Below are 21,085 nucleotides of genomic sequence, written 5' to 3' on the forward strand. Positions count from 1 at the left end.
TGGGCCCAGCAGTATGAATGCCCAAGCTTAGGCTCCTCCCACCACTTTGGAACTCTTGGGTCCTCCTTGGGTATATTCCCTACCAATGTGTCCTGGGGACCCTACCAAGATGAGTCCCACTGGACAATAATTCCTGGGAGCAGGGTCTTGAGGACCCTACATGGAAAGGGCCACAGGGGATTCTACAATGAGAAGAGTGTCTAGTTGAGGCCCAGAAAGAAGCCACCCCTCAGCCTTGGGCAAATGGTCAGCAACTCCTAGCCTTACCTGGTGAAGGAGCTGGTATGGAGGCCAATGAAAGCGACGGCAGCCCCTGCAGTTGCTGTGATTCGGCAGCCCAATCGATCAGTGAATATACTCACAATGGGAGAACAGAAGAAGATCATGCCCATTGAGAGGGCTCCTACCCACGCTGCAGAGAAAAGAAGCACAAAGACACCTTAGTTTAATGTGTTACCTGGTGGTGCAGCTGGTATCTCATATCTTCTCTGGCCTTTCACTGGGGGCATTGCCTTGGTCTGTACTGCCAGCCTGCTAGTCCCTGATGGTCAGTGAGGTCAGGCAATTTTCAAAGTGCCTGTAACAAAGCAATGTGAGAACCAGGAGTCTAGTTCATAAGCATACCCAGGACTTCAAAGTTGGGGTAGGGAGCCTTTAGAGATCAAGTCTGTGATGGAGACTTGTAGCTAGCTACCACACAGCTACACTACATTTCTTAGCCTGTTCAGCTGTTTGGTTTGACCATGTGACTGAATTCTGACCAATAGCATGTGGGTAAAAAAGACAAATACCACTTCCAGGCCTGGACCATAAAAAGACTACCATGATGTTTCTGCTTACTTGGGAGCTATAATGGCAGAGTGACCTTGGAAGCCATGTATTAAGACTGGCAGAACTGCCATCAGTTCTGTCTGGGTCTCTGAATGGAGTGAAGTTCCCCCCTCTCTCCAACCTGGAACCCCTGCCCTGAATGTTACATAAGAAGTAAAGAAACGTCCTTTAAGCTACTGAATTTTCTAGGGTTATTTGTTATAGCAGTTAAACAAACACAAACTAAAACAAAGAGAGTCCTCTACAGATGTTTTACTGATAAAGAAACAGCTACAGAAATGTGAAGGGACTTGCCAAAGATCACACAGCAAGTTAAATGGCAGAGCTGGGACTCAAACCTAACTCTCCTTATTTCTAGTCCAATGTTCATTGTATTATATCTCTTACTGGGATGAATGAAGCTTCCCATCATTGGAGGTGTGCAAGCAGAGGTAGATATAAAATAGGTGATTCAAGCACTGTGGTCAGATTTGGACTAGCCAACAATTCAAGCTTCCTTCCAGGAATGCTAAGCCAGATTTATAGCCTTAGGCATTGGGCTACTTGGCTTCAGTGCCAAGGAACATGAGAATTAATTAAGCCTTCAGGAGCTTAGGTAAGACTTCTCTTGGTTATTGGAAGAGTCTTGTGAAGATGCTAAGACTAAGGAGTAGGGAAGGCCACAGACAAAGGGCTCCTGGAATTGTACAGGTCAGGTTCAGGAGACACTCAAAAATTTATAAGGACGCTATGCAAGAGGGTCAACTAACTCTCATGCTGAAATCCTTCATCAGAACCCATGTTTGGCAAATCCCTGACTCCAAACTCAAATAAGAAGAGTTTATTCTGTTTATAAAGGCTCTTAAGTGTCTGTAACAATCCTCAACAGGGAGGAAGAAATTTGCCCTTTTATTTGGATTCTTCCAGCCCATTTCCCCTTGCTCAGCCCTCGGAAAGAAAGCCCAAGCTTTTTTTGTTTGAAGGCTGTATCAAGTTTCATTGTAGGCCTCTGTTTTCTAGGCTAAACAATTCTTAGTTTCATTAATATTTCTTCTTAGCTTTAATTTCTAAATCTGTATTACTTTGAGAGCTCTTCTCTTAACACGTTCCTAGTCTTCATCATCATCATCATCAAAAAGTATTCATTGAGTGTCACCTGAACAGGATGCCAGGCCAGCTTCTGGCTCTCTTCAATTGTGGAGCCCAAAATGGGCCAGAGGAGTGCAGTCTGAGGTTAGACTAGTCCATTGTCTGAGTCTCTTTCCTCAGTGCCTAATAGGTTGCTCAGATCTCCACTGGCAATCTTTGCTTTGCTGTGGGTGTCATCTTGAGTCTTAGCTGGCTGACTCCAACAGTACTGGCCTGAGACCGCAGGAGACCCGAACTCTCATCACAATTTTACCTTATACCTTTCAATTTCACCTCTTATCAGCTATGGGACCTTGAGCAAATCACACAGCACTTCTCTAATCTTCTGACTTCTCATCTGTAAAATGGGAAATAAAATTCTCCATGTGCCTTCCCCAAAGTTTTTTTTAATCTAAAGATTATCAGATGTGATCATATATATGAGAGCTTTATAAATACCAATAGTCACATCATACATAAAAATTAATACAAATGGATCATAGACTCAAATGTAAAACTTAAAACTTCTAGAAGAAAGTATAGGAGAAAATCTTTTCGACCTTTGGTTAGGCAAAGATTTCATAGATAATTACCAAAAGTGTGATCCATTAAAAAATTGATACATTAGACTTCATCAAAGTGTAAAACTTCTGTTCTTTGAAAAGTACTGTTACGAAAATGAAAGGGCAAACCAGATTGGGAAAAGTATTTACAATAGACACATTGATAAAAGACTGGTATCCAGAGTACAAGTGTGAGCTGACTCTCACAACTCAATAAGACAGCAAACAATCCAATTTAAAATATGGCAAAAGATTTGAACAGACAGTTTACACACAAACACAGTACATGAATGACAATTGAGCACATGAAAAGATGCTCAATATCATTAATCATTCAAGAAATCCTTATTAAAACCACAATGAGATACCCCTATACAACCACTAAAAAGGCTTTTTTTTTTTTTAAATGACAATACCTAGTACTGGTGAGGATATAGAGGAACTGGAAATCTCATACACTGTTGATGGGAATGCAAAATGGTATACCTGCTTTGGAAAACAGTTTGGCAGCTTCTTAAAAGTTAAACATACAGGGGGACTTCCCTGGTGGTCCAGTGGTAAAGAATCCACATTATGACATTTTTTTTTCTTAGATTTCACATATATGTGTTAGCATATGGTATTTGTTTTTCTCCTTCTGACTTACTTCACTCTGTATGACAGACTCCAGGTCCATCCACCTCACTACAAATAACTCAGTTTCATTTCTTTTTATGGCTAGGGGTAGGACAGGAATAAAACACAGACCTACTAGAGCATGGACTTGAGGATATGGGGAGGGGGAAGGGTAAGCTGTGACGAAGTGAGAGAGTGTCATGGACATATATACACTACCAAACGTAGGGTGGATAGCTAGTGGGAAGCAGCCACATGGCACAGGGAGATCAGCTGGGTGGTTTGTGACCACCTAGAGGGGTGGGATAGGGAGGGTGGGAGGGAGGGAGCCGCAAGAGGGAAGAGATATGGGAACATATGTATATGTATAACTGATTCACTTTGTTGTAAAGCAGAAACTAACACACCATTGTAAAGCAATTATACCCCAATAAAGATGTTAAAAAAAAAAAAAAAAAAGAATCCACCTTACAATGCAGGAGACTCAGGTTCTATCCCTGGTTAGGGAACTAAGATCCCCTATGCCGAGGAGCAACTAAGCCTGCACGCCACAACTACTGAGCTCACACGCCTCAACTAGAGCCCGTGTGCCGCAAACTATAGAGCCCACATGCTCTGGAACCCGTGCGCCACAACTACAGAGCCCATACACCCTGGAGCCTGTGCACCACAACTAGAGAAGAGAAAACCCACACACCACAACTAGAGAGAAGCTTGCACACCACAGTGAACAGCCCGCCTGCCTCAATGAAGATCCCACGTGCCACAACTAAGACCCAATGCAGCCAAAAATAAATTTAAAAACAAAAAGTTAAACATACAATTACCGTATGACCCTACATCATTCTCCTGGGTATTTACCCAAGATAAACGAAAAATTATATTCATACAAAAGCCTGTACCTAGATGTTTTTGCAGATTTTTCATAACTGCCAAAACGTGGCAATAACTCAAATTGTACTTCAAGTGGTGAACGGATAAATACGTGGATATACATTAAGACAATGGGATACAACTCTGCAATAAATAGGAATGAACTATTGATATTGATACAGGCAACAACTTGGACAATTCTCAAAGGCATTATGTTAAGTGAAAAGAAGCCAGACACCAATGATTCCATTTATATGTAATTCTGAAAAGGCAAAACTGTGGGGTCAAACAGATCAGTGCATGCCAGGAGGAAGGGTGAGGGGAAATGACTCATTGTAGATGAACATGAGGGAAGTTTTTGGAGTAATGAAATGTTATATATTTTGACTGTAAGTGGTGATATTCTTTTGTCAAAATTCATAGAACTGAGCATATAAAAAGGGTGAATATCACCATATGTAAATTATACCTCAATAAATCTGTTATAATTAAAGAAGATGGGGGCAGGGAAGCAGGAAGTTCCAGTGGGAGATCTCATTTATGATGTATGTATTTTTATTCTGGCTGGATTTTCAAAAAAATTAGTTCAAGAGTATTATCAAAAATGAAAAAATACTTAAATTCAGTAAATTATCTTACTGTCATTTTATCAACTACAACTCACCATTATTTGGCCCTTCTGAATTTCTAAAATACAATGAAAGCTGATGATTGGGCTTGAAAGTATTTTTTGCACAAAGAAAATTTAAATTATATTGGATATAGCTTTTTATGTTAATGACATGTATTCATCATTATGGTATCATACAGAATATTTTCACTGCCTTAAAAATACCATGCTCCACCTATTCATTCCTCTTCCTCTCCCAACCTCTGGCAACCACTGATCTTTTTACTGTCTCCATAGTTTTGCCTTTTCCACAATGTTATATAGTTGGAATCATACAGTATGTAGTCTTTTCAGATTGGCTTCTTTCACTTAGTAATATGCATTTAAGCTTCCCCCATGTATTTTAATGACTTGAAAGCTCTTTTTTTCAGCACTGAATAATATTCCATTGTCTGGATGTACCACAGTTTATTTACTAACTCACCTACTGAAGGACATCTTGTTTGTTTCCACATTTTGGCAATTATGAATAAAGCTGCTATAAATATCTGTGTGCAAATTTTTGTGTGGACGTAAGTTCTTGATTCATTTGGTTAAACACTAAGGAGCATGATTGCTAAATTGTATGTTTAGTTTTGTAAGAAATTGCCAAACTATCTTCCAAAGTGGCTGTACCATTTTGCATTCCCAACAGTAATGAGTGAGAGTTCTTGTTGCTCTACATCCTTGCCAGAATTTGGTGGTGTCGGTGTTCCAGATTTTGGTCATTCTAATATGTATATAGTGGTATCTCACTGTTGTTTTCATTTGTATTTCCCTGATGGCATATGGTGTTGTGTGTCTTTTCATATGCTTATTTGTCATCTGTATATTTTCTTTGATGAGGTGTCTGTTAAGGTCTCTGGCCCATTTTTCAACAGGGTTGTTCATTTTCTCATTGTTGAGTTTAAGGAATTCTTTGTACATTTTGGATAACAGTCCTTTATCAGATATGTCTTTTGTCAATATTTTCTCCCAGTCTGTGGCTTATCTTCTCATTCTCTTGATATTATCTTCTGCAGAGCAGAAGTTTTTAATTTTAATGAAATCCAACTTATCAATTATTTCTTTCTTGGATCGTGACTTTGGCCTTGTATCTAAAATGTCATAATCATACCCAAGTTTTCCTAAGTTATTTTCTAGGAGTTTTAGAGTTTTGTGTTTTATATTTAGGTCTGTGATCCATTCTGAGTTAATTTTTGATAAGGATGTAAGGTCTATGTCTAGATTAATTTTTTTCTGTGTGGATGTCCAGTTGTTCCAGCACCATTTGTTGAAAAGATTATCTTTGCTCCATTGTATGGTCTTTGCTTCTTGTCAAAGATCAGTTGGCTATATTTATGTGGATCTATTTCTGGGCTTTCTATTCTGTTCCATTGATCTATTTGTCTATTCTTTCACCAATACCATACTGTCTTGAATATTGTAGCTTCATAATAAGTTTTGAGGTCAAGTAGTGACAGTTCTCCAACTTGTTCATCTCTTCCAATACTGTGTTGGCTATTTGGGGTCTTTTGCTTCTCCATGTAAACTTTAGAATCAGTTTATCGACATCCACCAAATAAATTGCTGCGACTTTGATTGGGATTGCATTTAATCTATACATCAAGTTGGGAAGAACTGACATCCTCACAATATTGAGTCTTCCTGTGCATGAACATAGAATATCTCCATTTATTTAGTTCTTCGAATTTTAGTTCATCAAAATTTTATAGTTTTCCTCATATAAATTTGTACATATTTTGTTAGGTTTATACATAAGTATTTCAATTTTGGGGGTGCTAATGTAAATGGCATTCATTTTTAAACTTTCACATTCCTCTTTTTTATTGCTGGTTTATAGGAAAGCAATTCACTTTTGTATATTAACCTTGTATCCTGCAACTTTGCTGTAATTGCTTTTAAGTTCCAGAGTTTTTTGTCATTTTTTTCAGATTGTCTACATAGATGATCATGTCATCTGTGAACAAAGACAGTTTTATGTCTTCCTTCCCAGCCTGCATACTTGTTATTTCTTTTTCTTGTATTATTATATTAGCTAGAACTTCTACTACAATGTTGAAAAGGAGTGGTGAGAAGGGACAGCCTTGTCTTGAATCTGATCTTAGTGGGAAAGCTGCAATTTTCTCACCATTTTGTATGATATTATCAGTAGTTTTTAAAATATAGATTTAAAAAAATTAATCTGAGTTTTTTCAACTTTTGAAACAATTATAGATTCACAGGAAATAGCTAAGATAATCCAGAGAAGTCCCATGAACACTTCACCCAGTTTCCCCCAATGGTTACATTGTATATAACTATACTATAATATCAAAACCAGGAAAGTGACATTGGTACAATACGTGTGTATAGTTCTATATCATTTTATCACATATGTAGATTTGTGTAACCACCACTGCAATCAAGATACAGGACTACTCCATCACCATAAAGATCTCCTTTGTGCTACTCTTTCATAGTCACACCCAGTCCACTCCCCCACCATCCCTAACTCTTGGCAACCACTAATTTGTTTTCCATCTCTATAATATTATTTTAAGAAAGTTATAGAAATTGAGTCATATAATGTGTGACTTTTTGAAATTGGCTTTTTTTCACCCAGCATAATTCCCTGGAGATATATATTTGAAGTAAGTTTCTTGTAGACAGCTTATAGTTGGGGTATTTTTTTTTCCTGCCAATCTCTGTCTTTTAATTGATGTATTTAGATCATTTGCAAGGAAGTAATCATTGACATGTCAGGGTCATTTTATTTTTGTTTTCTGTTTGTTCCCTCAGTTTTTCATTCCTCTACTTTCTTTTTCTCTGCTTGCCTGTAGGCTCCGTTAACAATTTTTAGAATTCCACTTTGATTTATTTATAGTGCTTTGAGTGTATCCCTTTGTATACCTATTTTAGTGGTTGCTCTAGCTATTACATCATAGTTTACTGATGTTGACATTTCACTAGTTTGAGTAGAGTGTGAAAACCTAAAATCCCTCATGTCCTTTCACTATCCTCCATTTATAATTTTCTTAAATATTTCCTCTATATACATTGAAACCACATAAGGAATCATTATAATTTTTGCTTCAACTGTTAAACATAATTTAGAAAATCCAAGAGGAGAAGGAAACTCTATTGTATTTACCCATAATTTTACTCTTTTCATTGTTCTTCCTTCTTGATGATCCAATATTCCTTCTTCTATTGTTTCCTTTTTGTTTAGAGAATTCCTTTGGCCATTCTTTTAGGGTAGGTCTGCTGGTGACAAATTCTCCTATTTTTCCTTCATTTGAAAATGCCTTGGTTTCCCCCTTCATTCCTGAAGGATATTTTCACCAGATATGCAATTCTGTATTGACAGTTTATTCTTTCAGCACTTGAAGAATGTTTTGCCACTTCTTCCTTCTACCCTCCGTGGTTTTTGATGAGAAATCCACTATCATTTGAATGTTTTTCCCCTTAATTAAGGCATCATTTCTCTCAGTTTTTTTCAAGATGTGTGTGTGTGTGTTTATATTTCAGAAGTTTGTGACGTGTTTTGGCATAGATTTCTTTGAGTTCACCCTCTTTGAGGTTCACTCAGCTTCTTAATACTGTAGATTTTTCTTTTGCCAAATTTGGGACTTTTTCAACCATTATTTCTCTCAGTAATATTTCAGGCCCACCTTCTTTCTCCCCTCCATTCAGGACTCCTCTGATGACAGGAATATTACGTCTTTTGTTATAGCACCACAGTTCTCTGAGGCTCTGTTCATTTTTTAAAAATTTATTTTCCCCCTGTTGTTCAGATTGTATAATTTCTATTGTTCTTTCTTCAAGCTTACTACTTCTTTCCTCTGCCCTCTCCATTATTTAATGGAACAAATCCAGTGAGGTTTTTAAAATTATTATTTCAGTTGTTGTACTTTTTAGTTCTAAAATTTCCATTGTTTCTTCTTTGTATTTTCTATTTATTTGCTGAGACTCTATTTTTTCATTTGTCTCAAGTATGATTGTAATTGCTCATTGAAGCATTTTTATAGTGGCTGCTTTAAAATCCTTGTCAAATAATTTCAATATCTGTGTCATCTTGGTGTTTTCTCATTGAAAACAACACATAGTCTTTTCTCGTTGAAGTCGAGATTTTCCTAGTCTTTGGTGTGACAAGTGGTTTTTCTATTTTACCTGGGAAATGTTGGATATTATGTTATGAGACTCTGTATCGTATTTAAATCTTGTGTTTTAGTAGGCCTACTATGACACTGTGCCAGCATGGTACCACCACATTATTTCTAGATGGGGTGGAAGAGATGGGGATGGAAGTCCAGGTTCCCTGCTTAGCCTCTATGGACACCCTGGGGAGGATGGGTGCCTTGTTATGCTGAGCAGGGGTTGGTGTTCAAGATCCCCACTGGTCTTCCTCTGATACTTAACTGGTTGGGAGAGGTAAGAGTCTCTTGTTACTATTCTCCACGTTGCTTCAACTGATACTGTACTGAATGATGCTAAAAGTCCTAGTTTCCTACTTGGCCTTCACTGACACCACCTTGGCACCTCTTCAGGAATGGGAGGAGAGCTGGAAGTTACAGACTGGCAAGGGTGAATGTTCAGGTTCCCTGCATGGTCTCCACTGAAACAATGGATGAAGAATAGGCCTTGTTACAACTGAAAGGATGACATTCCTGGCTCCCTACTCAGTTTTCTCTAATACTACCTTGGAATGGTAGGCGGACAGATTGGGGCACCTTGTTATAACCGGGTGAGTATATAAGTCAAGGTTCCTTATTAGGCCTTTGTTGGTAAAGGTCAGAAGGTATGCATTTTTCCCCATGGTGTTTGGCTGGAGTAGAGTGGTTATTGTCTAAAAGTTTTCTTTCTTGCTAGGCTCCTCCTTTCTTGGTCTTTTGGTTAGAGAAATCAGGCTTTTCTCAATGCTCATTTAATTCGTTTCTGTTGGCATTTCTGGGTTGCAAGCTTCTTCAGCTCCAGATGTAAGATATATGAGGCAAAAAGAAAAGCCAGGTAATTCACCACTGTGTTGTTCCTTGAGTCCTGAGATACCTAGTCCATCAACTTTCTTCTCTCTACCTTTTAGTCTTCTTATATTTACTTTATATAATGGCCAGTGTTTTTGGCCTTACTTCATGGGAGGAATAGGGAAAAGTACCTTGATATAGTTTTTGACACTAAATGTACATTTTTAAAAAATGAAGCCATCCATATATGATATTCATTTATTTAACAGTCATTTAACATCCTTTCTGGCCCAAATACACAGCTATCCCACAGGTACTGAGGATGCTAAATGAGTGACATATGGTATTTGCCTTCAAGGATCTCACAGTAGAATAAGGAACACTTTTTTAACAGTGCAGTAAAATGTATAAATCCCATGGTTCAAGACCACAGTAAAATTTTCTATTTAAAGATTTTCAGAGAGGTCAGACATTCCAAGGGAAAGAAAATTTGCTGCGTTAAGGAAAAGAAAGGTAATTTAATAGCTAGATCAATGACTGAAGAAGAATAGAACGATTGTTAGCAGGAAAGGTTACCAGAGGAAATTTTGTAAGAGAAAAATAATCAGCTATAACTGTATTTAAAAAAAGAAGAACCAATAGTGATAATAATAATAATAATTATAATTATAACCATGTTGATGGTAAAATGAGTGTTGTTGGTTATCCTTTATCGTTCTTGCACTCAATTTCCTTTTTTGGAAAATAAAAGGCATGGGTAGAGGTTTTCTAGAACCCTTGACAGTCCTTGGACTCAAAGCTGGGGAGTTTTTGTTGTTCCCCATATTACCCTTGCTCTCATATGAGGAAGATTTTATTAAATTCCCTACTGCTGATGACAAAGTGATTTTGATGAAACAGCTGAATGTGGGAGAGTTCAAAGGGTGAAAAGTAGACTTTAACAGGAGGTATAGAGGGCCGTATTTATAAACAGACTTCGCAAAATCAGAGATGGCACTCCACAACTTTCCATCAGGCAGAGAGCATTATTTTCAATGAACAAGTATGCTAAGTGCCAAGCGTCTAATTTCTGACTAATAAACTTTCTGTCCAGCAGAGCCCTAGAACTTTAAGGATTAACTATGTATAAACCCACCATCCACAACTTTCATCCAATGATTCCCAGAATTCTCTTCAGCCTCAACCACTACCCTCAGGTGACTTAAGTACTCCCAAAGAGTTGGCCCTCAAAGACCTGTGCCTGAAATGAACACAATGTCTATATTCACTGGACACTACCTCCTTTCCTCCTTTAAGCACCCATAGCCAGCTGGGCTTCTGTTGAGCCTGAGCAGTGTGAAAGCAGAACCCCAGTCTTTCCAGCTCCATCCTGGACCTATTGGCCCTCAAATTTCCTTATATTCAAAGTCTTTTCACTCAAGTGCCCAATTAGTGCCCTGGCTCCTTACCCAGGCTCACAGTCTAATGTCTTTGAAGTACAGGGAGTCTGCTCAGAAAAGAACTCAAATGCGAGACCAGATTCCCCATTCCTTGGTTTCCAAAAGCCAACTTCTCTGAGCTCTCCCTCTGAGTTGGAAAGCAGGGAGAGTACTCTAAGAGCCAAACTCTCTAAATAAATTATAGGCTTTCACAAATTCCTGTTGTTGTAGGGAACTAACAAAAGCTCAAATGAGGGAATGATGGAGCAAAGCCAAAGAAAGGGCAAAGCTGGGGAAGGGTAAAGGAGAGAGAGAGGTGAAAGGGGGTGACACGAGGGCAGAGATGTCTTTATTCAGGATCCCCTGCTTCATGACAAGGTGAACAGTATGATGAAAGACTAGCAAATAGTATTAGGAGCCATGTTCTGAAGCTTGCTATGCAACGCTAAGTGGAGGAAATGTCACTATTAACTGGAGTCCCTGTTGCCAGAAATATTCCCATTTCTGCCCCATCTCCACCCTTCTTCAGAATCCCCAGAACACAGTAAAGAGACTAAACCTAGATGGGATAAGTGAACATGGTCAGAATGGCATAGGTAGGGCATGGGGACCATGTGGGGTTGGTGGCAGGTAGCTCAGGACTGTGCTGATGGTATGATGGCATATCTAGCCAGTTGATCAGCACACATTAGTAAGATGACTGAAAGCATTGGTGGAATACATTTAAAAGGAGGCAAGTAAAAGCACTTCAGGGGTCAGCTGGGGTACTCCAGAGGAGAAAAATGCAACACTCTGGTCTTCCTTGGGGACTGAGATGGCAGGAGCCCTGCCTTTCATTCTCTCTGTGGCTGACTGGAGAGCAACCTCCAGCTGAGCTTCATTTATTAACTATTTCTCTAGCCTTGTGCTAGGAGTTAAGTGCTAGGTAGTTATTTTTCTGGTGAATAAATGTAACAATCTTGTTCAGGGAAGCTGATTCCAAAACTTTTTCTATGGTTTGATAAACATTATGTTGAGAAGCTCTTTCTTCCAGCTCTCAGCCTATCAAAGTCCATTTACTCTGGTAGCTACTCACATCCACAGTGTCTAGAACGTTACTCCAGATCTGTAGCAAGCCTTTATTTTAAAATTCCAAAAGTGTTTTCATATTTGTCCTGGCAGTGTTTTATTTTTTCTCTTCATTAGAATGTGATGGTGTTTTTCTGGGTTGGCACAGAAATACTGGAAAACATTCTTTTCCAAGCATTCAACATCTAAACAAATCCCATTTTTAACCTTCTACACTTCGTCTCAAAACATGCCAACTTTAATGGGCTACCTACTTTTGAGTGTCAAAACTTGTAAAGTCAAATAATCACTGAAAACGTAAGTTGTCTTATTTACCCCCCTTATTACTTTATTTGACCTAATTCTCTGTGCTGCTATTGTTTATTTACTTCCATTTTTTGGAGTCAGAAGATCTAGACATCCAGTTCCTAATTTTACAGATAGTCAGACCGAGGCCCAGAGAGACTCACTTAGAACTACCCATGTCAAGTCTGAAAATTCAGTCCTTCTAACTCCTGCCTTAGTCCTTCAGGGATGATGGGCTTTACTTAATGTCTTATGGCCACTGATTTGGCGACCACTGGTTTAGGACAATGGTCAGTTATCTATTCTAATGGCTAAGGTATATTAGAGGTGGTTCTTGAACCCAAACCATCAGTGTTCTGGAAGAACTATGAATTGAAACAGTTTCCTCAGTTTTCTCTGAGGGGGCTGGCTAGCACCTAGAGACTCTGATTGTCAGACACTCACCTGATAGAGAGTATGGAAAAGAGGCAGGAGGCAGAGACAGAAAAGAAATAAGAGACAGAAAGAGAGATGCATATATATAAATAGGAAGATTGATGATGAGCATCTTATTAGAACTGCAAAGTGGTAAAAATGAAAGGGTCCTCAAGAATCATAGGGGGGTAACCAAGATGGCTTCACTGGTGAATTATAAACATTTAAGAAAGAAAAAATAACAAGGTTACACAAACTGTTGCAAACAATAAAATAGGAGGCAATACTTTCCAACTCATTCTATGAGTCCAGTGTTACCTTAATACCATAACCCCCATAAAGACAGCACAAGAAAAGAAAATTACAAATGAATGTCCCTCATAAACACAGTTGCAAAACGCTTAACAACATTTTAGCAAATTGAATCAAACAATATGTAAAAAGGATAAAGCATCACGACCAAGTAATATTTATCCCAGAAATACAAGGTTAGTTCAACATCCAAAAATCAACCAATGCAGTATGTGATTATTAACGACTACAAAATTTTTAAATCCCATATAATTATCTCAGTAGATACAGAAAAACACTTGACAAAATTCAATACCCATTCCAGATAAAAACTCTCAGAAAACCAGTAATAGGTGGGGACTTTCTCAACCTGATAAAGGGCAACTAGTGAAAACCTATAGCTAACATCATACTTAATAATGAAAGACTAAAATCTTTCATCCTAAGATTAAGAACAAGGCAAGGATGTCTGTACTTGCTATTTCTATTTAATATTGCATTGGAGGTTCTCACCAGTGCAATAAGACAAGAAGAAGAAATAGAAGACATACAGATTATAAATAAGTGTTACTTATAGTTTTACAACTATCTCTGTTTACAGACAATATGATTGTCTATCTAGAAAACATTAAAGACTACAAAAAAGCAACTAGAAGTAATAAGTGAGTTAAATAAGCTCACAAGGTACAAATCAACATACAAAAACCAATTGTATTTCTATATATTAGCAATGAATAATTAAAAACTGAGATAAAAAAACCATTTACAATACCATCCGAAATTTGAAATACTTATGGATAAATCTGATGAAAATATGTACAAGATCTCTACATTGAAAATTACAAAATGTTGATTAGATAAATTAAAGAAGATCTAAATAAATGAAGGATATATCTTGTTCACAGGTCAGAAGACTCAATATTGTTAACATATCAATTCTCCCCCAAGTTGTTTTATATATACAATGCAATCCCAATCAAAACCCCAGCAAGGTTTTCTTTTTTGATAAAATTTGGCAAACTGATTCTCAAATTTATGTGTAAATGTAAAGGATATAGAATGGCAAAAATAATTTTTACATTGAAGAACAAAGTTGGAAGACTTATAATGACTTGATTTTAAGACTTACTATAAAATTACAGCAATCAAGACATTATGGTATTGGGGCTTCCCTGGTGGTGCAGAGGTTAAGAATCTGCCTGCCAATGCAGGGGACAAAGGTTCGATCCCTGGTCCAGGAAGATCCCATATGACACGGAGCAACTAAGCCCGTGTGCCACAACTACTGAGCCTGCACTCTAGAGCCTGCAAGCCACAGCTACTGAGCCCACACACCACAACTACTGAAGCCCGCGCGCCTAGAGCCCGTACTCAGCAAAAAGAGAAGACACCGCAATGAGAAGCCCACACACCACAATGAAGAGTAGCCCCCACTCGCCACAACTAGAGAAAGCCTGCACTCAGCAATGAAGACCCGATGCAGCCAGAAATAAAATAACTAAAATAAACAACAACGAAAAAAGATATTATGGCATTGGCATAAAGATAGACATATAGATCAATGGAACATAACATAGTCCAGAAATGGGCCCACACATATATGGCTAGTTGATTTTCAATTTAAAAATGTTAAAAAAATCAATAGGGAAGGATAATATTTTTCAACAAATGGTGCTGGGTCAACTGGATATCCACATAGAAAAAAATGAAGTTGAACTAATATCTCACACCATACTCAAAAATTAACTCAAAATGGATGGTAGACCTAAATGTAAGAGCTAAAACTATAAAACTTCTAGAAAACATAGGATAAAATCATAGTGAACTTGGGTTAAGCAAATATTTCTTAAATAGAACACAAAGAGCACAAAGTATAAAAATACATATAATTAACTTCATCGAAATTTTAAAATTTATTCTTCAAATATACTTTTAAGAGAATTAAAAGACAAGCTACAGACTGGGAGAAAATATTTGCCAATTATATATCTGATAAAGGAGGACTCATATCTAGAGTGTTTAAGAATAATTTCTTATTTACAAAAACAAGAAAATAAAGAACCGAACGGAAAACAGGCAAAAGATTTGAACTGACACTTTACCAAAGAAGATATATGAGTGGTAACAGAATACATGAAAGAATACTCAACATCATTAGCCATTAGAGAAATGCAAGTTAAAACCTAATGAGATGCCAATACACACCCATTAAAACATCTAGTATTTTTAAAACTTACCATACCAAGTGTTAGTGAGGATTTGGAACAACTGAAACTCTGAGTTGCAGTTGCATAGTTTCTGGGACTGTAAAATGGTGTAATCACTTTGGAAAACAGTTTGGAAGTTCCTCAACTGGTTACATCTAAAGTTACAATGACCCAGTAACGCCCAAAATAAAAGCATATGTCCACATCAAGACCTGTACATGAATATTTATAGCAACTATATTTGTAATAGTAAAAAACTAGAAACAACCCATGTCCATCAATATGTAAATGGATAAACACATTGTGGTATATCCATACCAAGAAATGGTACTCAGCAACAAAAAGAAATGAACTATTGATATATGCAACAACTTGCATGAATCTCAAAACAATTGCAGTAAGTAAAAGAAGTCAAATTTTAAAAATACCTACTTTTATTCCATTTATATAAAAAGTCTAGAAAATACAAACTAATCTGTAGTGACAGAAAGAAGAGCAATAGTTGCCTGTGGATAGGAAGAGGACTTTGGAGGATGATAGATATGCTCACTATCCTGAATATGGTAATGGCTTCATGATGTATACATACATATATCAAAACTTCACATACTGTGCATTTTAAATATGAGCTTGTTTATTGTATGTCAATTATAGCTCAATAAAGCTGTTTAAAAATAAAGTAACATTTTCTTACTTTTAAAAAGAGCTGTATAACCGGTCAGAATGGCCATCATCAAAAAATCTACAAACAATAAATGCTGGAGAGGATGTGGAGAAAAGGGAGTACTCTTGCACTGCTGGTGGGAATGTGAATTGGTACAGCCACTATGGAGAACAGTATGGAGGTTCCTTAAAAAACTACAATTAGAACTACCATATGACCCAGCAATCCCACTACTGGGCATATACACTGAGAAAACCATAATTCAAAAAGAGTCATGTACCACAATGTTCATTGCAGGTTAATTTAGAATAGCCAGGACATGGAAGCAACCTAAGTATCCATCGACAGATGAATGAATAAAGAAGATGTGGCACATATATATATATACAATGGAATATTACTCAGCCATAAAAAGAAATGAAACTGAATTATTTGTAATGAGGTGGATACACCTGGAGTCTGTCATACAGAGCGAAGTAAGTCAGAAGGAGAAAAACAAATACCATATGCTAACACATATATATGGAATCTAAGAAAAAAAATGTCATGAAGAGATTAGTGATAGGACGGGAATAAAACACAGACCTACTAGAGCATGGAGTAGAGGATATGGGGAGGGGGAAGGGTAAGATGTGACAAAGTGAGAGAGTGGCAGGGACATATATACACTACCAAATGTAAATTAAATAGCTAGTGGGAAGCTGCCGCATAGCACAGGGAGATCATCTCTGTGCTTTGTGACCACCTAGGGGGGTGGGATAGAGAGGGTGGGAGGGAGGGAGACGCAAGAGGGAAGAGATATGGGAACATATGTATATGTATAACTGATTCACTTTGTTGTAAAGGAGAAACTAACACACTATTGTAAAACAGTTATACTCCAATAAAGATGTTAAAAAAAAAAAAAAGTCATGTACCAAAATGTTCATTGCAGCTCGATTTACAATAGCCAGGAGGTGGAAGCAACCTAAGTGTCCATCAACAGAGGAATAGATAAAGAAGATGTGGTACATATGTACAATAGAATATTACTCAGCCATAAAAAGAAACGGAACTGAGTTATTTGTAGTGAGGTGGATGGACCTAGAGTCTGTCATACAGAGTGAAGTAAGTCAGAAAGAGAAAGACAAATACCGTATGCTAACACATATATATGGAATCTAAGAAAAAAAATGTCATGAAGAACCTAGGGGTAAGACGGGAATAAAGACACAGACCTACTAGAGAATGGACTTGAGGATATGGGGAGGGGGAAGGGTAAGCTGTGACAAAGTGAGAGAGTGGCATGGACATATATACACTACCAAATGTAAAATATACAGCTAGTGGGAAGCAGCCGCATGGCACAGGGAGATCAGCACATAGCACAGGGAGATCAGCTCTGTGCTTTGTGACCACCTAGAGGGGTGGGATAGGGAGGGTGGGAGGGAGGGAGACGCAAGAGGGAAGAGATATAGGAACATATGTATATGTATAACTGATCCACTTTGTTATAAAGCAGAAACTAACACACCTTTGTAAAGCAATTATATTCCAATACAGATGTTTTTAAAAAAGAGCTGTATATTTTCACAATTGAAAAATTAGAAAAACAAAGAAGTAAGGCAAAAAAAAAATCTCCACAATTCCAATCACTTGGAGACAAGTATTTTTACCTTGATATGTATCCCTCCAGATTTTTCTATACATTTATATCTATATAGTTTTTTCAAAGATAGTATATATAGTATACATTACTTATAAGCTGCTTTTAAAATTTTCTCATGTTTTAGAGACCTTTCCATGTTAATAAAATTCAACATCATCTCCCCAAAAGAACGGAACTGGAAGAATGGAAAGAAGGTAGGAAGGGAGGAGAACGAAGAATTGATACATGTAACAACATGGATGAATCTCAAAATAATTATGTTGAGTGAAAGAAGCCAGAGCCTACCAAAAAATACATACCCTATGACTCCAGCTATGTAAAACTCAAGAAAAATATAGACTAATCTATAGTGAGAGAAAGCATATTAGTGGTCGCCTGGGAGTGGGGAGGGGCCAGAAGTGGGCTGGGAGAGAAGAATTATAAAGAGACATGAGAAACCTTTTGGAGGTGATGGACATGTCCATTACTTTGATCATAGTGATGGTTTCATGAGTGTGCACATGTCAAAACTTGTCAAATTGCATATTTGAAATACATGCAGTTTATTGTATGTTAATTCTTCCTCAATAAAGCTTTAAAAAACCATAGATGGGGAAATTGAGGCTCAGAGAGGACACAGCAGGTCCATTGCTGAGCCAGAACTAAAACCCCATCTTTGGACTCCTAATCTAGTGCTCCTTCCACTGTACCACAATGCCTGACAGGCCTCCAATGATCTGCCCAACCACCAGGGAAGAACAGCAGGGTCAGATGGCTGATTTTCTAAGCTCTGCTTTCAGCAGAACAAGAACAAAAAACAAATGCTGAAATGATGAGCCCCTTCCTGCCCTGAGACTGAAACTAGATAGGGCTCTGCCCTCAGCTTTGAGAACACTCCTGAGCTAAGGAGGTAACCACTTTGGGTAGTTCCTTCAAGTAGGCAGGTGACAGCTCTGTCTCCAGAAATAGCTCTCTCCACACTTGCAGTGCAGCAATTAGGAAGGAAACCTTGGATGGTCAGCCTGAGACAGATGACAAGGTAATCAGTCCAGGGAAGACTGGTTGCCAGGATCAATAGGGCTTTGATCCTCAGAGCTGAGATAAACACTAATGTTAGCTACACAGTTAGGGACCTCCTTCTATGGCTTCAGGATGTATCAAAGCCAGGGGAAATCTCACTTCTGAGATTAGGCCATGTTCCTGCCTCTGAGCAGGAATCTGCTGACAATCCCTAGCACCGCTGGATTCCTTATTAGAGCAGAGGGATGGAGGTAGGGAAAAGATGGCAGAGGGAAGGACTGGGAAAACATGGGCAGAACCCATTTTTTCAATGTAAAATGCTTTTTCCAGGGATACTGACCCTTTCTGTTAAGTGTTTTATGAGAGACATGGGAAAAATGAGGAAAAGAACAGAGGAAGAAAATAAAATCCCTGCAGACCACAGAATATTACAGTGGTTGGCAACCTGCTTCCCAACAGAGAAATTTCCTTGAGCCTCAGCTTGGCTACTTTGTAACCAGGCTGTTGGGACCTGTAGTACTACAAGGAAGGTTCTGGGATGGATTAGTCTTTCTATAATGTATAGGTTAAGAGCACAGTCTCTGGAGTCAGAGAGACATGGGTTTAAGAAAAGATCTACTTACCTGCTGTTTGACTTTGAGCAAATTACTTCATATCTCTAAGCCTAAGTTTCCTCATCTGAGAAATGGATATTATAAAAGTGCCACTAATTGTTTGTTTTGTGAAGATTAAGTGAGGTAATATAAGAGACCTGGCATGTAGAAATTAAATAATGTCCTGGAGAGAGAGCAGAGGAAGACAGTCACTTCTCTCAAGCTGCTACTGAAGGGAATCCCACACCCAGACACATACACCCCTCCTTTAACTAGCCCAGGTTTGTTGGATGGTCATTATGTAACTGTGTCTTTGTGTGCAGAAGTCAATGACTGTTCAGAGCAGTAAGTCTTCATGGCACCCCATGGGTTACAGCACACCTCCAAACTTGAAAAGCAGCAACAGCAGAAACTAAGAGCCAGACACTCAGCAGAGCAAATGCAAAGTGCAGTCTGAGCACAGGCTACTTATCTGAGAGGTGACTCTGCAGTAAGGGTGTGAGTGGAAGTTGGCAGAGGGATGGAGGTCAAGATTTCAAATCTCTTCTTCCAATTCAATCTGCCAGGAGGAATAAATCATCATGATGGCAAGGATAGGTAGGTGGACAGGGAAGGAAATAGCCACTCATGCCAGCACTGACTAAGTCAGAGATCATAGACTCAAGATAAACCTCCTGGCAGCAAGGGGGAAGGTCCCAACACCTTTATGTTTTAATTTCAATACCACCTCACCTTTGAAAAGTCATTTTATCTTCCAAATGCTTTTCCAGCACTTATCTCATTACATCCTCATGGCAACTGTATAATAACCTAACATAGATAGGCCAGCAAATGTCCTCCTGCAAGTCTTCCTTTTCTTCAGAGTAGTAGTAGTAATAGCTGAGACTTGTATAGTACTTAACTACGTGGCAGGCACTATGTTAAATTCCTTATGCATATTAGCTATATCATCTCATTTAATCCTCATAACAACCTCATAAAGTAAATACTGTTAGTGACCCCACTTACTTTCTGTCAAGTAAGTAAACAGACCAAGAGGGATTTGGTGACTAGACTAGGGCACATGGCTAGTAAGCAGTAGAGCTGAGACACCAACCCAGGTCTGTCTGATTTTAAAGCCCTTGCTCTTAGCTACTATGCTAGGGTATATAACCCTATTTTGCAAAGGAAGAAAATGGAGCCAGAGAGCTTGAGTGGCTTGCCCAGGGACACAAAGCAAGCTAGTACCAGAAGGAGGCCTAACTTTGGGCCTTCTGATCCTCAGCCTAGTGTTCACTCCCTTATTCACTTCCCAGCCATTGGTACTACACTCCAGGCGCCCTGTGGTCAACATGCACTTGGAATGCCAGAGATCATGTAAATATGCCATCTACCAACAAGGTCAGAGTTTAATCTTTCATTATTTTATGATACCTGCTCCATAGATGAAGTAACCAAGGTGCAGAGGAGGCAAACAGCTTACCCCAGATTTTCCACTGTACCAGGAGCAGAGAAATTCCTCGAAGTTCTTAACTTTCAAGTCTGGGCTTGTTTCGCTCGAATACCTATGTGTGTGCCCACAAGGCAGCAAAGAAAGCAGTGTGGATCAAAAGACAATCAGACAAAAGAAACCCAGTATACTCCCTGTCTGTGGAGCCCTCAGGGCTGGGACAAAGAGAGCTGACACAGAAGTGAGGTGGCTGAAGAGAATGTCAGGGGTAGGGATAGGATGAGAGGTTTGAAAAATCATATAATTTGGGTAGAGGCAGAGAGTAATGTTAGGGTCTTGAAGCCTTGGAATATCTTTTTGTAGAGGCTCTGTGGTATCCCTTAAGAGGGTATGGAGAAGGCAGGAACACAGGCAGAGCTGTAAACACATTTCTATCCTGGTCTTCAGCCGTGAAACCAACACTGACTAAGAACCTGCCAGGATTTTGG

The 21,085-nt window shown here is 38.5% G+C and overlaps 1 protein-coding gene across 4 annotated transcripts in view; it reads right to left on the minus strand.

Moving 5' to 3' along the window:
* The window catches only part of SLC16A2 (solute carrier family 16 member 2), a 118,093-nt gene that overhangs the window by 13,116 nt on the left and 83,892 nt on the right, over positions 1 to 21,085 (minus strand). For all 4 annotated transcript variants that reach the window (XM_059050403.2, XM_067023283.1, XM_067023282.1 and 1 more), the window contains exon 2: positions 268 to 412. In XM_059050403.2, coding sequence (XP_058906386.1) covers positions 268 to 412 — 145 coding nt within the window. The remainder of the gene's footprint in view (positions 1 to 267; positions 413 to 21,085) is intronic.

This window comes from Kogia breviceps, chromosome X (assembly GCF_026419965.1).
Source record: "Kogia breviceps isolate mKogBre1 chromosome X, mKogBre1 haplotype 1, whole genome shotgun sequence".
NCBI lineage: Eukaryota > Metazoa > Chordata > Mammalia > Artiodactyla > Physeteridae > Kogia > Kogia breviceps.